We start from the raw sequence: 19,304 nt of genomic DNA, 5'->3' as shown, positions 1-19,304 counted from the left end.
AGAATGGAGTCTGAGAGACTTAATGGTGGAAATGCCAAATGTATCAGTTTGGGAATAACTTGTCATCCCTCACTGAGCACTCTTACAGACTAATTTATGAAACTATGATAGGTTGTTCCACTCCACTCCACTGCCAAATATAATGCCATACAAACTGTGACGAGGAATACAAACCTACATTTTTAGGTGTGGTATGATATTTTATGGTGTATTTTAAGAGAAAGATAATTGCCATGGTCGAAAGGAAATTTCAGCGGCGCTCTTGCTAATTCTGTCAGTGTCAAATACGTGTGATTTTGACCACCTTCACTGTGTGTGTGCTTTTTTCATGAGTTTCTTTCTACCTGCTTCCGTTCTCCTCCCACCTGTCTGCTAAGGATGCAGTACGGGCAGTACCAGACAACCGAAAGGATTTTGCTGGAAGCTAAATCCATGAAATTAAATGTACAAGAAAGATCATTTGGGTTACTGTTTGACATCCTTTTTTTCCAGCATCAAAATGAATCATCACAGGTACTTTCACAGCAAGGTGTTTATGCGAAAAATCCCCCACGTCGCCTTTTTTTAAAAAAGAAAAAGAAAACAAGAGATGTTTAAAAATGACTGACTCGTACTCACACTGACGTGAGGAGCTTGTGCGTGTCCATGTCTGGTCTCGTCACAGACTGACAGTTCAATTAGTTTGAGCTAAATGATGCATGACGTCTCCCTCATGGCCCTGGTAATCGTCAGTGTTCTGCTTTGAAGAGCTCATATTGTGCATGAGTAGATAGCTAAACCAATAGTGGCTAGTGCTAGTCAAAAGTAGAAATGTATGATTTGCTGATCCCCGTAGATGCCAGAGTGAGGCATGGGACCCTGTTGGCTTCAACTCTCAGAGCTCATCATAGATTTGCTGGTATTTTTCAGAGAAAACAGTTTTATTTCCCCGCCTCGCACCCCTCTCCTCTGTGCTTCTGCAAAGGAAAGTAGCAGCAAATGGCTTTGAACTATTTGGAGTTTTAATTAGGTATCCTTCATCAGGAGGGGGTGGAGTGTGGGCGACTGTGGAGGCGTGTGCATGCATGCATGTATGCACAGATGAGAAAAGTGCGAGTCTGCGCCGTACCTGTGTGATTGTGTTGGTTGCGCCGTATAATTGTGGATTTGTTTTTCTAAGCAGCCATTTTACGCGAGCGTTATCAAGCTCGTGTCAAGTGCTTTTTCTGGGTGTCGGCAATCAGCAGACAGAGGACAGACAGTGAAGATGTTTGAAGTCCTTAGAAGTTCCCTACCTTGATCTGCATGCAGCAGCCATCCTTTGACTGCCACCAGCACATAGTAACTTTTTGATTTAAGTCTTTGCTTTTGTTTGATGTTCCAAATGTGTCAGAGGAGGGGAGAAAAAAAACTGCAATGATTTATTTCATTTGCTTTGTTCTTCCTATCAGCAAAGGCACATTACCTTTTTAGATTCTTTTAAAGAAATTTAAAAAAAAATTAAAACACTGCTCAAGTATAAGCCTGAATGAATGGAACCTCGTGATTGGTCAGAACACAGCTGAATGTTTTACTCAACACTTTACTGACAACACTCGCAAAAAACTAATTCATTTCCTTAATGGGCGTGTGTTAGTTGTTTTTATTTAACAGCATGTTGGTTTCCCGTCCTAGTAAACAATTTTATGAGTGGGAGGGGGGAATCCAGTATCCTCTCTCATACCCTTTGTTGTTTAAAAGGCCCATATGGATTGTGAATCGGCAGCAGCTTTCAAAGCATCATTAGTCATGCATAAAAGCCTGTGTTAGCGCTTTAATACTAGCCCTGGGCTCAGACTCACAAGATCTGCCTTAATTGCCCACCACTGCCACGTTCTGTGTTGGTGTGCACATGTGCCATGTGCGCAGGCATGCACGCATGTGTGCGTGACAGTTTGTCTTCTCTGCGTGTTTTCTAATTGTCCTTTGCTTTGCCGGACGCTAATAAGCACATAAAGAGAGTGAGTGCTCTAAGATGGGCATTAAAAAAAGGATTCAGACACACCCCTCTTGCATGTTTTGAATAATGATCTCCTCTGTCTGTTTTCTTTTCTTTACCCTTGGCTGCCAATCTGCGTGTGTGTGTGTGTGTGTAGCGGTCCACCTGTTAGGTTTGACCTGGCATCTGCGTCACGGTGAGAGCCAGCTGTATGAGAATGGCCTGAGCTCAGCAGACCATCAACAAGAGGACCGCAGCAAAACCAGACCGACGAGCTCCGTCCACCTGCTGGACACGCTCAACCCTGAAAACACACACAGTGGTGACAGAGGTGAGCTGACACGCACACAGTGTACACTGTAATAACAGATGTTCTGCACTCAGACACTGACAGGATCTGCCCGTTAGTAACAACAAAACAAATGTAATACAGCAGCTTGAAAAATTTGTATTAAATGTATTGACTAAAAACATAAGTGATGACTTTGAGTGCTTCACTTCATTTTTCTTTATCTGTGCCTGGCTGTTTTCTTTTTCTTTCTATCGACATTTTTGCAAGCAAAAAGGCAAGGAAAGCATTTTTGACTATTTCATTAAGCATGCCCAATAAGAGCGTATTTTGACAAATCGGAATTATTTTCGGGGCCTTCATATTTCAGGTTTCCATGGAAAACCACCCCTTCAGAGTTGCTCTGGACTTACCTTCATGTCAGTCTTTAACCAGACTTATGCGATGTTAGTCAGCTGGGACTTTTCATTTTGACAATGTTTTTAAAAACTGTCTGCGTTGTAGCTTCGAAGTTCTGCAGACTTTTGCAGAGAGCTCCTCATCTTTGCTTTAGGTTGTCAGCTCAAGGCTACAAGCCTTTACATGTGTAACACACCCGACTCATCAAATGGATTATGAGTAATGTACATGCCAAATTTTGAGACAGGAGAGGAATGTGTTAAAAAATTATGGACATGAAGTTGTCTTTGGATAACTGTTGAATCTTTGCCTAAATCCTGGAGAGCGCTCTTGACGGGCTGCAGAGACATAAATGAGTTTTTCTTCTTCATGCAGACTTCTTCATGCTGTTTGCCATTTTTTTTACTTTTGCTGGGTGCACCTGGTTTTCTGGAAGGAGGCCAGCTGTTGGTTTTGATGGTACCTGTGATAGTGCTCTGATAGATTTGTGCTTTTGTGCGAGTCCTGGTATTATGTCCTTCATTTGCATGGCTCCACTCTACTCCTCATATTATCACCTCTGCATAAATGGCAACTTTCAGTCAACTTTCAGCCACATGGCAGCTCTTTTAGGCATGAATTATTGATCAAAAAAATGAGACACATCTGCCCACTTAGTGTCCCGGTTACTTTTGGACCACGGCAAATTGTGCACCATAGCTTAAGAGGATTCTAGTTGTTTCTCTTTAATGATGCTGTGAACCACAGCTGAGACTTCAATTTAGGATCCATTAACTTCTGCAAACTAAACATATGGAACAATGACATGTAATGTTTTAATCACACTTTTACAAACACCATACACATAAGCCAAAGATTAAGCCTGTCGTGTTGTGTTGCTGCAGAGGCTAAAACGAGTACAAAGAGTTGCTCAAGAGCGAAAACTGAAGATGCACCAAACACATGCGCTTATATTCAGATCTTCAGGTACAGGTCTACAAATTTCAATCAGCTTCTAGTGCATTAAGTCCCTGGCTTCGTAAATAACACTCTTCCCACAACTAATGATCCAATACAATAGAGAGACATTAGTCCAGAGATAAGCCTGACTCTGATTACTCATTTTTTAGAAAGGCTAGGAAACTGGTTAATCGCGTTTTCTTTTTCCTGCTACGTGACTGGAATTGCTTTTCTCCACTCTGCCTTCTCCCAACTAGCCAGAGGAATTACTAACACCAGTTTAACCCCACGATATGGGACATTAATTGTGAGCGTCTCAGGTCATGAAGTCAGACAGGACAGAGCAACCTTCATGGTTGGTGTGATTCTGATGGATATTACATCGGAGGCTGTCGGAGCCCACGTTCAGCGCTTACACAGAAAACGTGCGAAGCAAAACTGCAACTCGCTGCAATTTAGGCAACCTGGGACATCCCTGAAGCAACTATTCTTGATGAATCCTCACATTCGGAGGATTAACGCTCTCATCAGTATCTAAATCCTCCAATAGAGCACGCAGGGGTCGTGGAATTCACTTCTGAGTGTTGCGTCACAACAATCTATTGTTTCAGCTCTTATTGCTTTATATGCGCCGTGAAAGCTGGGAAATCAAAATGGGCAAAGCTAAGCTGTTGATGCAGGGGGCTCAGATTAATAAAATTGGCACGGTGGAGGTGGTCCCCAGGCAGAGGAGGGCCAGGGAGATTAGAGATTAGGCTGTAATCCAGTGTGGCAGATTATCACGCTCATCCTGCTGCACCCATCACCTCTCACACCAAGAGACCACACAATCCCCTAGATTACACCGCGAATGATGGCAAGGGAAGGAATGGAAAGGATAGAGAGATAGGGGGCAAGGGACAGATACACGACGAAGCTAAAAAAGAATTGCTGTCATTAAAGTAGCAAATTCCTTAAACATCTTAGAAGAAGCTTTCACGACTTGTCTGCAAACCACCAAAAAAGAAAAGAAACTCAAAGAACAACAAGATGCAAAATGTTCAGTTTTTTTAATTCGGAATAAATTGTCTTAGCCTAACACGCTGCTATAAACACAAGGAACACAAGTAACAGTGGGAGCATGAAGATAGCTGAGGCGGCTGATTGGAGGATAGTCATCAGTTTCTGCTTGTTTTGATATAAACTGATGACACAGTAGGGAGAGATGAAACGAGCTTGGCAGAATGATTGGAAGGTAGTAATCTTCTTGTATTGTCGTTCATGTATTTTTAGTGTTGTTGTTTTTCTGTCAACTTCAATGCCATAAAGATGATTTGTTGGCTCCACTCCGAAATCAGAATCCGGAGCCGCAAGACTTCTAATCCACCTTATGAGGCGGCCCGCGCCACCGTGCTTGATGCTAATTGACATGTTGTGTCATGCGCGTATGGCTAGCGTCTCGTCAAGCCGCGCGTGCTGTTTTATATTCTTCACACTATCTCTCCTGCAGTTTCCAGAGATCACCAGCAGCCCCTCTAAGCCGACCACACATAAAAGCTTCTCTAATTAGTATTACAGTAATTGCCACTCGCCCCATGATACCCAACCTCGCGCTGATGTGCATGCATGAATGTGTGCTCACAAACACACCGCCTTTCCCTTATCTCTTCTCTGTTTTTATATCAAACAAGCGATGGTAAGGGCATTTAGAGATGGCATTCACATCAACACACACACACACACCACCACCACACACACACACACACACACACACACACACACACACACACACACACACACACGCATTAATGGAAACTCTTCTGGCGTACATGAAAGCAGATGTGCCCAGAACAGAAATTTTTTGTCGGTGGAATCCCTTCCTTAATGAAGTACATCAGAGTTTGAGAGTAATATTTCACTCAATGTGCAACGTCGGATGTATTAACGATATGAAATGATACAAAGTGACATACAGTAGAGCGGCGCGTTGCCTCATTATAATGTGGAGATGATGAAATGTGGAGCTTGTGGAATGCCATCTGAGCCTATGTGATGATTGTATAAACTCCTGAGTTAGTGCCGAATTGTTTTCACTCTGCCTGATGGTGTGGTTGGAAAATTGTGTGTAGATGGATGAAATGTGACAGAGACAGAGAGAAGGGCTCTTAAAGAGCACATCAATATTCTAGACTGCGTGCAGAGAGAGTGGAGGGAAGTGAGGCCGAGCAGTCCGCATGTGTCCACAAGAGTAAGAAAGTGTGTTGATGTTGCGCGCGGGTGCGAGCAGAGCGAATGTGTGTGGCGCAGAGGTGAACGCGTGCGCGTGTGTGCAAATGCTTATGGACTGGTCCCTGTTACACTGGTCTCATTGATTTTCTCACGCTGGGATACAGTCTCAGGATGTAACACATGCGCACACGCCCGCGTTCACACAGACACACACGCAGAGAGAGTATGGATCACTTAGTGAACCCCCTGCTTGAGCGCCTCAAGTTGAGAAAGCCTAACAGCAGCGGCATGTCTGTCTGTTAGGCGGCCGGCATTCAAAACATCTCATCCAGAAATATCGGAGGAAATGAAACATAATTTCAAACTACAGCCAGTGTTTACAGTATACATGTCACGTTTTGTCAAGAGCAGGAACTTTTGACATTTGAGTAGTATGTGCCACAGGCTCTGACATCAATTGTAAAATAAACAATAAAATAAACTCAAAGCTGGTCAAAAGGTGGTCAAACAAGAACTTTATTCAACTGTTTCCATTTGATACTGGTGCACTGTACAAAAGTATTGAGCCACCCATCAAGTCATTATATTTTGATTTTTAAATTTTTGTTTGCTATTGCTCAAGGCGTCTAGAGGAATAGTTCTCCATGCTTTGTGAAGGTCCTTTAAAGTTTTTCTTTGGACATTGGCTGCTTTTCTACTTTCTTTTCAGTTCAGTTTTGTTTGTTAAGCTACTTTGTTACTGGCAGCCTGTTGCAAAAACAACACATTTCCTTATTTTTCTATGAAAACTGACAGAATAAAAAAGTTTGGCATACAATAGTGTGCAGTGTGCCCTTAAAAATGAGGAAACTTGGCAACTGGAGGACAAACGAATAAAAGAAATGATAGTGTAAAAAAAAACATCTGTAGCAGATGAACGGTATGTGAAATCGATATCCTAAAGAAATAGAAAAAATCCAGCAAAGACCTAATACAGGACCCGAGAGATCTGGCACTTCAGTTAATACTACTGTTCACTAAAGCCTCATCAGAAATGGTCTCAGTAGAAGGGTGGCTATCAAGAAGCCTTTCTTCAGGATGAGAAACAGGGAGAGAAGTATGCCGAATTACACAGGAACTGGACTGAATCAGTGCCAACAGGTCTGATGGAGTCATGAATCCAGAGTAGTTTTGGTTTAAATAATCATCAGTATGGAGGAGGGCAGATGTCATGTGGTGGAGGCTCTGTCATGGTTTGGGGCTGTGTTTTAGCCAGTGGTGTTGGGGATATTTAAAAATTGATGGAATTGTGAATGTCGAAAAAGTACTGTCGCCATGATACAGCATGCGGTACAGTGGAAAGTTTTATTTTTCAGTGTGACGCCAAAAACACTGCCAATGCAGCAAAAGCACACCTGGATAGAAAAACACAATCAGTCATGGATTGGCCTCCCCAGAGCTCAGACTCATTATTGAAGCAGTGTGGGATCATCTTTGTAGAGAACAAAATGCAGCCAACATCCAAAGAAGAGCTTTGAATGTCCTTCAAGAAGCCTGAAGAACTATTCCTTAAGACTGCTTAAAGAAATAACAAGAAAGCTGCCTAAGAGAGTTTATTATGAATTAAGTAATCTCTGTATGTATGCACCTATTTCCCACCATCCCAGCAAAATATAAAGAAATTAGGGGTGGCTTAAGACTTTTGCACAGTCCTGTTAATGCAGTTATTAATGCGTTTAATTAGCAGCTTCCTTGCAGATTAAAATTACATTACATGCCACATGCCACAGTGAATTGTTAAACCAACCAACAATATCATATTCCTGACTCAGAATGTGCCTTTGGGGAACGGCTCCTCACACAAACATGATGAGTCTGCTTTCACTGAAGTGAATGAGTCTTGTACCTTAGTTGACAGAAACATGAGTATTTTCCTGTTGTTTCTGACCACATTTTGATTATGCTTGTCAGTTAAATCCCTAACAACAATACTGGTTTAAAAATAGATCATTTGAGCACAGTGCTGGAGTTTTGTTTCTTTTTTTCTTTGGCTTTTGTTGGAACAAATCTTCGAGTTCCTCTGCGCAGGAAAAACTGGGAAGATACAATTTTAAAAAAGCAGTTAAAGCAGCTTTGCCTTGATTTGTTCCTACATTCAAACACTATTTACATATGCATCAGCATTAACAATCTAATAGCATAGCATGACATAAGCACATTTGTTAAGGAAATACATATTTTTATTAAGCAGGTAAAAATATCTCTTCACATATCTTTATTAGTAGTTTATTAGTAAAATTTTGGAAAACATATTAGATACAAATATTTCATAAAAATGACAAAGTGATGTACCAAAGTGTAAAAAACACTACAGAGAAGGAAGCCTGTTTTGTTACACAAAGTTGCATCGACCTTGTGCTCTACTTTTTTGGACATAAATATCCAAGAGGGGTAATTTAAGATACTTACAAGTAATTTTCAAAATGCATCACAGTAGTTAAGCCTCTAGACCTGCACCCAGACTACACAGGTAAAGCTTGAAGAAAAATAATCTGTAGGTACTTTATCCACGTTCCAATTGACACAACACATATTACATGTGTAACAATGCATGTGTCGTGCAGTGGATGCGTTTGCTAAGGGCCAGATGTGTCTGTCACACACGTAGCCTGGGGTCTGATGGTAGAAGGTGAGGAAGAGAGAGTAATGGAAGGGCCTAAGGCCAAGAGCATTATCTTCTCCTGACTCTGACTGACACTCATTAGGCTGCACAGTGGAGAGAGGCGGCTGAAAGCTTATTAAGCCACCTGCTCAAAAGGCCCTTAATTGAATCCAAGTAATTATAGAGACCTTGCCCATTGTGATATTTTTATTCATCCTGCGGCAAACTCAATCTCTCTTGCATTTGGAACGCTATTAATGTTGTCTGCACCAATATGTGTGAGATTCAGACACAGACCTATGCATCAGTATTGACGTGCGCACACACACACACACACACACACAATTCCAGTCCCCTCAGACGTGTCCCGTCACCAAGACCCTGGCTGCACTTTTTAGTCTGTTCTCTGCTTCATTAGAATCTGAGGGATAATAAAATTAATTGCAAAGACAGTTTAGTTCCTTTGAAAATAGATTACAGGTGTAATTGTTTTACCTGAATAACCCGTAGGCAAGAGAAATTAATTAGACCTTGTGTCCCAAGTCCTAATGTAGTTCCGTTCCTTCATTGGCCTGGTGCACCCACACGCACACACTCAGAGACACACAGCACATTCAGATGGATGGGCAGGCAAACTCACACTAACTTTTGGAAGCACGTGCTTTGCAAAGACGGGGGTGAAGGAGGACAATGTGGAGGTGTTAGCGAGTCATTAGAAATGGGAAAGGTTAAGAGTTCAATTGTAAAGCCGTCCTGATCCAGATGTCCTGCGGCCTGGGAACATTTTCAAGGGCTAATTTAGCAGAAAATATTGCATTGTGTACATGTGTTTGCATATTGTGTGCGACTAGTGTCAGTGGGGGCATTAGAAGCACTATAATTGGCTGAGGCAGCATCATCATTATTGTAATGCTCCCTATGTTGGTTATGTCAGACTGACCCACTACCAATTCATCATTCCCATCAAGGCCATGTTGATGGTAGACATGAATGAGCAATGCAACGCTTTTATCTGCCCTTTAAACAGGCTCAACATTTTCAAATATTCCAATTTTTTTTCTTCCCCTGCCAACTAATGATAAAAGGAGGCTTATGCGATGCTGTTGTATTTTTACTCTTATTCCAAGCCGCCGATAGCAAGTGTGAATTTCAAGCTGCTTTTCTGTTATTAAAGCCACGAGATAGCAAGGTGCGAAGGAATTTTTGCCTCCCAGTTTGCATATCATCTTGTTTAAGCTTGTATTCTTTATGTCTGCCAGATAGGAATAAACACAGATTTGCTGTTTTGAAAGATCTTTTCAAAGAGTGGGCTCAGGTTTTGTGCTGAGACACACGGCTGGAACACACTGATTGACAGAAGTAATCTGAGCGGCTCTAGGAGCCCCCGGTCACCATGTGAGCTGTCTGGTTTCTGTGGGACTCCCAAAAATGCCTCGATCCTCTCCCCTGGTTTTACTGGAGCTGCAGTATTATTCTCTACGTGCTGAGACAGACGGAGAGAGAGGGAGGGAGGGAGAGAGAGATGCAAGGAGGGTTTTTCTTCTTTCTTGCATCAGCAGTTGTAACTCGACACAGCCAACTCGTCAATGAGCATGGTCCTCTCATATGTGCTCCCCCCTCCCTCCCTTTTACATCTCCCCCACTTCCCCCATCTCCCTACCACCCTTCCTTGTGGCTGACCTGAGTGCCGCTTTCTGTCCCCTTGTTGCATCACACTTGGAGAAGCACTGTACAGTAATTAGCATCAGTCCTGCTCATCTGCCCGCCAGCCTGCCAGTCAGCCTGCTTGTGCGCCTGCCTGCCTGCCAGTGTTCCGCCAACTGCCATGCCCTATTCATGTCCTATTCATCTAGTGCTGAATAAAAGACTGCTTTCCTCGGGACATCCATCCCTCTGCTGGCCTTTATATTTTTGTGGCGAGGCGCAGAAGTGAGGATTAGCATTAAAAGGAATAGACTGCTGAGGTAGACTCGGCAGGAATGCATGAATGCATACTTTAGTTCGGCCAAGCTGCTTTTGTTCGGTTTGGTAGAGATTTTAGTGCGGGAACAATTTATGCCTCATACAGACACCTGTCTGTGAGTGTGTGTGTGGGTTGTTTTTTTTTTTGCTTTTGCTTTTACTTTCATTCAAAAATCTTTTTGAACTGTTTTTGTTCTCGTCCCAATCTCATCGTTTTGTCCCTTTTTTCCCCTCTCGTCGCACTAGTTAAGCGCGTTACCGAATTAATCACTTTATTATTTCTTTTCAAGTGTTGCCTAAATGAGATAGAAGGGTAGAAAGAGATGATGTATGATCTTTTGGCATTCATTTGCACAATTTTTAAAATTCACTGAAATTCAAGTATTCACTGTGTGTGATTTGACGAGTGAGCTGCGAATGTCTTTTAGTCTTGGCTCTAAGATATTTATCTCGCGTTAAGGTTCAAAGCTGACCCTTTCCACAATCTCGCTGCTACAGATGGCCTGCCAAAGTGTTGGCATCGTCACGTCCACTAACCAACCAGATAGGAATGCAGTATTAGATAACACACACTGATCAACTTTGACACTGGCACACTGGCACAAATTGTAAAGGAGAAAAAAAAAACACCAAAATAAATGGAATGAATGGAGGTAAAATGTGGAAAATGAAGTGTTTGGAATTCCAGCAATGAAGAAAATCGAACTGAGTCATGGCGGCAGAAGCCACGTTTGTATAATGTGTCTCCAGATGTTATTATGACTCCGTTAGGCATGGAAAGAAACAGCCGGGGAATTGTGACCGTTCATTGTGGCCTAAGATTCTGTAAGTTTCATCAATTGTGCAGTCCGCATAACTCAACTTGATGTCGTACCTAAGTTTATTTGATCTATGTTGGCTTGAGATTGCTGAAATCTCCCAGTCTGCAGGTGCCACAGCTATACTAGAGATGCATGCACAGTAGTGCTTTGAGCAAGAAATGCATTGCTTAGGCATTTTCAACATACTGCAAACTTGTTGTCTTTGCTTTATAGAAAAGGGAAACGACTTGTCCAGGTAGTACCTGTCACCCTGTGATGACCCTTAGTAGGAGATGGATGGACGGATGGATGGATGGACGGATGGATGGATGCACCTTTTGTCTAACATTTGTGTGCAGATATCCGGCTGTGTAGTTGGAGCAGGGTAGCATGTTTGCTGATTAACCCAAGGCGATCTGACCTGGTGACGAGAGTAGAGAAGAAAAGTTGATGTGACATTTCAAGCAAAACCACAAATGTCAGCTTCATGGCGTGACAAGCTGGAAAGAAAAAAACAATCATCAGACCCAGAATTTTTCTCCGATCGTCATGAATATCTGTGTAAAACTTAACAGCTGTAGGTACTGAGAGGTCTGCAATAAAGAGCTGGAATGACCAACGGACTAATAAATATTCCCATCGCTTTAGCTTCTGCTAGCATAGCAAGATGAGTACCTCACATTCCTGCACTCTCCGCCTCCCTTGCTCTGACAGTACGTGTGATATATGTCGGCTGGCCTGCAGGCATGTATGGTGTCGCCATAATGGAGTGGTAAAGCAGCAGGCATTATGGATTGAGAGCGAGCCGGCTCGTCCATGAATCTGCCCCTAACTGTTCTTCTGCCTTTGTGGCCGTAACGATCGGCTGGCTTCCCTCTGTCACCATATTTCCTCCATCTTAGTTTAGAAGCAGAGATATATCTCTACATAAAGGCTGACACACAGAGGGCTGGAGAGCCTTGCCTGCTCCCCAACACAAAAGACTCGGGCCTGGTGGTTGATAAAGGCTTATGGAGAGAAGAGGAGCTGATGGCCAGGGGACTGTTGGAAAGACCTATTCTCTTCACAGACAAAGACACACTCTCACTCAAGACACTATCTGTGTGACGCTGTTTGTGAATGCGTGCATGTGCCCTCCTCACTTTTTCTCATCCTTGGCTCTCTCTCGTTCTCTCTCTTCTTTCACACTAACACACACACACAGACTTTCTTTCTTGTTAGAAGATGCTAATATAGCACACGACAAAGCCCCAGTAGACAGCTCTCAGACAAAACACTTCCTTTTTAAAGCAGTTCATCTTTATGCAGAGTCTATCCAAAGGCCTGCCAAAGCATGGTCTCTTGAAAAGCAGGATTTTCACCACCGCTCAGTCATTCCTGACATCTATTCAGTCTCGCTTCATTAGTGCAGCGGCTGATCACGCTGATGTTTGAGGACATCAGGTTGGTTATTAATTGCTCCCTCTGATACTGAATACGACAGCCTGTCCGCCTTGATAAATCTGCAGCGTGTGTCTTTAGCAGCCTCACCTGTGCGATTTTTTTTATTTTTTGCCTACAGAAAAGTGGGTGCGAGGCCGGGCCATCGACCGTGGCGAGGTCGACATCGGGACTCAGCAGAGCCAGGCAATCCCGCCGGGACTTTTTTGGAGGTTTCATATAACTGTGCACCATCCGACCTACATCAAGTTCAATCTTTCTCTTTCACACAACGCACTGCTGGGGGTCTATGGGCGCAGGAACATACCGCCTACACACACTCAGGTAAAGAAGGCCCCATGTCGTAGCGTGCTGTTCACCAGATGGGCATGTTTGCTTCAGCTGCTACAGATCCCATCCACGCTAATGCACCTATTTCTCTCCACTTTGTCCTTGCATCTACACTGAGGTAATATTCAGCGGTGGGGAGTGTTAAGCACTTATTTGAACACGATTACATTATATTCTTTGATCCAGAACTCCTGATACTCCAGGATGCTCTAGACACACACGACACACAATGCTTTTTTTAATATTTAAACATGAGAAATTATCTTAGTTTGAAAGTCTTTTTAAAAACTTCTATTGTGATACACTGGCTGTCTTTTTTGTGCATTTCCTCTAAAACCACATCTCTTTATTTATCAACATCTTTGTTCTTCCCAATCTCAAAATTTGTCAGTGTGCTCATTCAGCCAGACAGAGCATTACAGCAAGCACATTTTCATCCAATCTGACAGCTGGAATAGGTTTTGTTTTGTTTTTTTGGATTCGCTGTTACTTTGTCTCCATTTTGATGTCTCTGGATTTCTTGTCCTAAAAGAGGTGGAAGTTGCATTTTGTTCTTTTCAGTACAAACGCCGATTTGTGTGGAGACAGATGTCCATAAACTGCTTTTATTCATGTTTTGTGAGGCTAATGTGTTAGAACAAACAAAAACAGTTAAATCGATAACTGACTGCAGCAGAGCATGAATTTGCTGTCTGCCTGTTTAACAGGTAGCATTCATGAACCATGAACCAAAAAAAATCACTGCTTTAAACTTGTTCTGACAACACAAAGAGAAAAAAATGTAAATCAGATCAATTAAATTGTGAGTTCAGCTGTATTGAAACACAGTGTTAGAGTTGCTGATGGAAAACTGATGTTTTTTTCTTCTCTAGACTCGTGCGTGTTTTTCTCATACTGAATATGATGCTAATTTTCCAGCTAAGAAAACAAACAAAACATGAGGACAAAGCAATTCTCCCCACATGGATACGTGTCTTTCTAAAACGGTGCACGGGCACCCTAAAAAGTACGGACGCACTCGGTTTTTCGTGAAGAAAACGCTGATGTTAGCGTCTCGTATCGTGCAAAGTGTAGAACAGCATTGTGCCATTCAAGACGCACAGATACAGACAAAAATACAACACACACTGAGTCATCTGCTTTTTAACATCAGTGCGCCCCTGCTCTCGCCTGCATGAAGAGGTCTAATTAGCTGTTTTTGACACTAGTGTGACACACAGCCCTCAGGGGAAATAAGACTCAGCGAGTGCTTGCTAGTTCAAGGAGGTTTGAGGATGGATAGGAGGGGAGGGAGAGAGAGGAGATGAGAGTGGTGGAGGAAGTTAAAGAGGGAGAGAAAGAAGCACGAAAAGGTTAAGACAGATGAAATAATAGTCTGCTCCACTGAAAACCTGGGTGGTAAAGTGTGCCCATGCTATTAGCAGCATGTCAAGTTTTTGAGCCAGCTGCTGTGGAACACGTCTGGTAGAAAAGGGAGATGCGGCTGAAAAAAAGCATTCCTCCTTTCCTTTGGCCTCTGGATTCACATTTGATATGCGCATCATGAATTCTAGTCCCCAATTTCTTGTATCCACCCAGTTTTCTAATAGCATTCACGCAGCTAGCCCAACAACAGCCACACGCCACTGCACAAGGTTTGCCTCGCTCATTTCTGTTGCCTTTATGTAGCTTTTGCGAATTCCCATGTTGTTTTTGTTGCTGTTGTTTCCTTCAGACTGGTTGATAATGCTGTTTCCTGGTTGTGTTGTATTCAGTTTGACTTTGTAAAACTGCTGGATGGGAAGGCCCTGCCCAGGTCCTTGACTGATCCCGTCTCAGCTGCCAAAGCTCCCAAAGGCCTGCTACTGAGCGGCCTCCAAGAAACAGGCTTCATCGAGTACATGGACCCCGGCACCTGGCACCTGGCTCTCTACAACGACGGCCGCAACCTGGAGCAGGTGTTACTCCACAGCACTCCCATAGGTGAGGAGGATTAGCTTTTTTTCTTCTGTATTTGTCTTGCTTTACATGTGTTCCTCTGATAACGTCTCAGGGCTGCTTCACTCTCTCGTTCTGTCTTCCTTTTTATCTGCGGATATGCAGACACGTAAGGGCATGGTCAAGAGTGGTGTGAAACTCATTGACATTTGAAGGGAACTTTTCCTATTATGCGAGTGAGTTTGGCATGGCAGAGACAGCCGTTAAAAAGGGGAGGACAGCTCCTGTAGTAATGACAGGGCTTGCTAACTGCAGCTCATTGCTATGACACACACGGATGGCAGTGTAAATTGAAGGATGTGAATAATGCAAGAGTATGTGGCTGAATATAGACAAGTGGATAATTACCAGGGCAGTTTCTTCACTCCCACTTTGCCCAGTAGTCCTTAAGAGAATACAGTGTTGAAATAACCAAAAAAAAAAAGTGTTGGGAAATGTAGTAGCACAGTAATGCCATGGAGCAACTTGGTAATTTCCATGTTAATACACTCACACGCATATCGCGAGCGACCCTCCATGAAAAAGAAAAGTCTATATTTTGGGATGTTTTTCCTCGCGCGTCTCTTATGACGAGGTTTTCCTATTATTCAGGAAATGATCAGGAACATTATGCGTGGCTGACGTGATGCTTTTAGGCTAAATATGTATCAACAACCCCTTCAAAACCCAAGTTGCAAGCCAATCAGTAAACAGCTCCACAGAGGCAAAACATTGTACTGAAGACATCTTTCATCGTCATATTGACAGAGTCTTTTTTACAATGACTGACAGCGTGCGACAGCTAAACACAGATTTTATTTCAGAGCTGTCAAACATTTGTTGACACGTGTGCTGTCTGTAAAGTCTGGAATAGACCAGACTTTCTGTTTTTTTCCCCAGTCACATATTTCGTGATAAACAGGAACCAGGAAGAATTTTTGTTGCCTCTCTTTAGTAATCAAAAACAAACAGAGGAACAACAGATGGCCTTAGTCTACCGGCCTTTAGTTTGCCGAGGTTGTTCAAAACAATTAATCGAGCGATACAGCTTGAAAGGCAAAAATAATATTAATGGATTGGGGTCAAAGATCATTTTACTGCCTATTTACACATCTGAAAGAAGTTACGGCAGGACACCGCTTACTTTCAGAGGCAGAAGATGAAAGCCGCCCAGCCACTGTGCGGTAAATCCTAATAAGGGACACAATATAGTGTAGACTGAGAATTGAACCTTGATGATGAGGAGAGGAGGGAGAATTGAGATGATCTCTGTCGGGAAACTGAGCTTTTCCGCAGCCAGTAGTAACTGGATACATCGAAGAAACGAGAGAGAATAAATAAGCGAAAAGCGACCGTGAAAATAAATAAATAAAGTAAGATGAAATCAATAGAGTGTGGAGTATGACAAGAAGTAAAAATATGAGCACAAAGATGATAGGACAATACCTGAAATGGGGCTGATTGCGGTTTTTGAAAAAACAAATTGCTTGTTGCTTTGGGATGTAAAACATGATTGCAAGAGTAATGAGACGTGGGGCTACCTGAGAGAGAGAAAACCCTGTCATGGATGTTCACAGTAGTCATTATCTTGGGGGGGAAACAAAAGATGAAAAGAAGAAAGAATCAAGTTGGGTTAGATCGTTTAAAATCACATGTGTTGTCAGCGGATAACTGACCTTTGTCGTTCGGAAGATATTTTGTTCTGTCATCCTTTCACGGGCCATCTCACACACACACACACACGAGCAGAACACAGTCATATCGTACTTGCTTGCAGCTAAAAATTGTCTGCATAAATTCTGATATAGATTCTGTAATGCATGTCGATGTGTGCGTACAGTATCTTGGTGATTCTATGGCATATAAATGGATGCCATAAAAAAAGACTGAAAAGGTACACGCTGATTTCAAAATAGATGCCATTATGAGAGTCAGATTGCATTTTCAAACATATTCTCTGCTGTAAAAAATGCCGGCAGATGCGGATAAAGCTCCTTTTTTCCTGTTCCGCTGATACCGACGTTTACATGTAGGCCACTTTGCCAGCACCGTCTTCTTTTTAAATCTGCTTAGGGAGAGAGTGCTGCTCCCTGCAGGGCTGTTAATTATACATAATTGCTTATTCACCTGCCATCACACGTGTGCTTGAATATTGCCTCTTTAAAACAATGGCCATAAGAAAAAGGAAAACAAATCTGGGAAAGTTTCCTTCATAACTTTTAATAAAAAAGAGGATAAACAAAACTGGTGGTTGGCTAGAGGCTGGATACTTCTAGTTAGCTGAGCAGCCATTTCATCTTTTTTTTCATAAATTCATAAAGCCCAAGGGTCATAAAGCATGGCTGAATCTTTACGGGCTCATAAAGTACAATTGGAATGCTTATTTGACCAATCAGATCACTTGGCTGGAAGCACCCATTTTATAATAGCATTTAACTTCAATAACTTATGGCATGAGTGATTTCTAACTGGCCAGGGTTTAGTCAGTGGAAAGAAGAGAGTGGGCGTCTCATGAATGCCCACACACGTGCACACTCACACACATACACGCTGTAACAAATAGAGGCATAGCTTTCTTATGCATTACCTCTTAATTGCCCGGAGAGTTTTATGTTTGAGACATTGACCTGAAAAGATACAGAGCTTATATCACTGCTGCAACCCTGCAGCCTTGTGAGAGATCTGACGGATCGCTCGCCTGCGCCCGATTCAAAAGCAACTCGGTGACCTTGCAGATGAGTTTTTGTTCATTACATGTGTCAGGTGCCACAGTCAATATTGGAATTTGTGCATAGGAGGCTCTTTTTTTTCTTCCCCCGAGCGTGAGAAAGAGAAACATTTGTGATTTCTCCCGACTGTGTGGGAGAGAAGATGATTGCCACTCCTTCTCTCCATCAGTGTGACGATGACAGGTGATGGAGGTGAAAATGACTTTGGTTTCTGTAGTGATGCGCTGCTGTGGAGGATAACGCTGCGCTGCCGGCTACTGGCAGGGCCTGTCTCATTAGCATGTGTCACACGCGCCTCAAGGCGGGTGTCACATAATAACTTTGTGTGCATGTGTTTGTAAGCGTGTGTGTGTGTGAGCCGTGCCACTGAAGGATTTGTCATCCATGCTCCCTGAGCAGAGCGAGCCAGGGGACTGCAGCGGTTTGACTCTGGAGTCGATCCCTGTTCAGAGGAGAGCGAGCAGGACGGCGCAGGGTCAAATAAAGGATGACATCCTCGACACTCATTTTAATTACTTTATCTAGCTTAGATGGAGCTCGCCTGCCACGAGACAACCTGCAGCATGGTTCAAATCCCCAGCTCTGCCAGCTGCTGATTCTTCTTCACCAGAAACTTGTGTCTTGAGCAGAGCTGAGAGCGAGGCTCCTGTAATGCTCTAAAATCATGAAAGCGCGCTCCGTTTTTATCTCCCCTATCTGCTCGGGCCCTGAGAATGAGCTCTGACATGATGGACGTATCAATAAGAGAAAAAGGGAGAAGAGTAAAAAAGAAGTTTTTCCTTTTGAAGTCTGATTGTGGATTACGATGAAATGCACATAGCCTACAGAGGGATAGGATGAAACGCACACATCCAGATGAGACAATGCTCTAGTAGAAACAAGCATCACATTGATCTTTTGCAATGCCCAGAGTGCATCTACTGTAGCGACGCGCCATTGTATATTCTCCACTTACTCGTGCACTCACAATGTCAGATTTTATGTTGTTCCAGTCTCGTTCCAAACTGCGGCCCGTGTAAACAGTTTGTTGATTAAGCCTTGATGTGTGTAAATTTGCGTACCGCGTGTTTCCAACCTGTAATGCAGTATAATGTGCTTAGTGCTACTGAGTGTAAGTGAGTGCTTGGCCGTTCCCCAGAGAGTGATAGCAGCTGGATCAGACTAATCTAATATAGCCCCTGTGTCTGGGGAGCCATCCATTGCTTATCAGATCTCTCATTCAATAACAGTGAGCCATGTCAGCTTATGGAGTTACATGCAGAATATTTTCAAATTCTTGTATTATTTTCTGGCTTTTATGTTCTGATGTGTGTGTTTGTTTGTGTGCGTGGGTATGCAGACTCAATGGACGGCTGCTCCACAGACTGTAACGGAAATGGAGAGTGTGTCGCTGGACACTGCCACTGCTTTGCTGGATTCTTGGGTCCTGACTGTGCCAAAGGTAAGAAATATCTATCTGTCTGTCTGTCTAATTTCAGTAAAAGAGCAAGTTTAAAAGAAATGCGTCTTTCATATTTTCCAGCCTCCCAACACAGTCTGGAGGGACTTTTTGTAGCCCTGAGCCTGTTCACTTCTGCTGAAAATGTTTCTAAAAGTTGTCACAAATGTGTAATTCACTTATACATATATCTATATAATCTATATATCTATATAT

The 19,304-nt window shown here is 42.9% G+C and overlaps 1 protein-coding gene across 1 annotated transcript in view; it reads left to right on the top strand.

Annotated features, from left to right (window-relative positions):
- Window positions 1–19,304, top strand: part of tenm1 (teneurin transmembrane protein 1) — a 202,998-nt gene that overhangs the window by 89,282 nt on the left and 94,412 nt on the right. The window contains exons 6-9 of the mRNA XM_005916517.3: window positions 2,115–2,288; window positions 12,757–12,959; window positions 14,720–14,927; window positions 18,990–19,091. Of these exons, the coding sequence (XP_005916579.1) occupies window positions 2,115–2,288; window positions 12,757–12,959; window positions 14,720–14,927; window positions 18,990–19,091 (687 nt within the window). The remainder of the gene's footprint in view (window positions 1–2,114; window positions 2,289–12,756; window positions 12,960–14,719; window positions 14,928–18,989; window positions 19,092–19,304) is intronic.

Source organism: Haplochromis burtoni, unplaced genomic scaffold, assembly GCF_018398535.1.
Source record: "Haplochromis burtoni strain Fernald_Lab_line unplaced genomic scaffold, NCSU_Asbu1 Contig_19, whole genome shotgun sequence".
In the NCBI taxonomy this organism is placed as follows: Eukaryota; Metazoa; Chordata; class Actinopteri; order Cichliformes; family Cichlidae; genus Haplochromis; species Haplochromis burtoni.
This window is presented reverse-complemented; position numbering and strand designations above follow the sequence as displayed.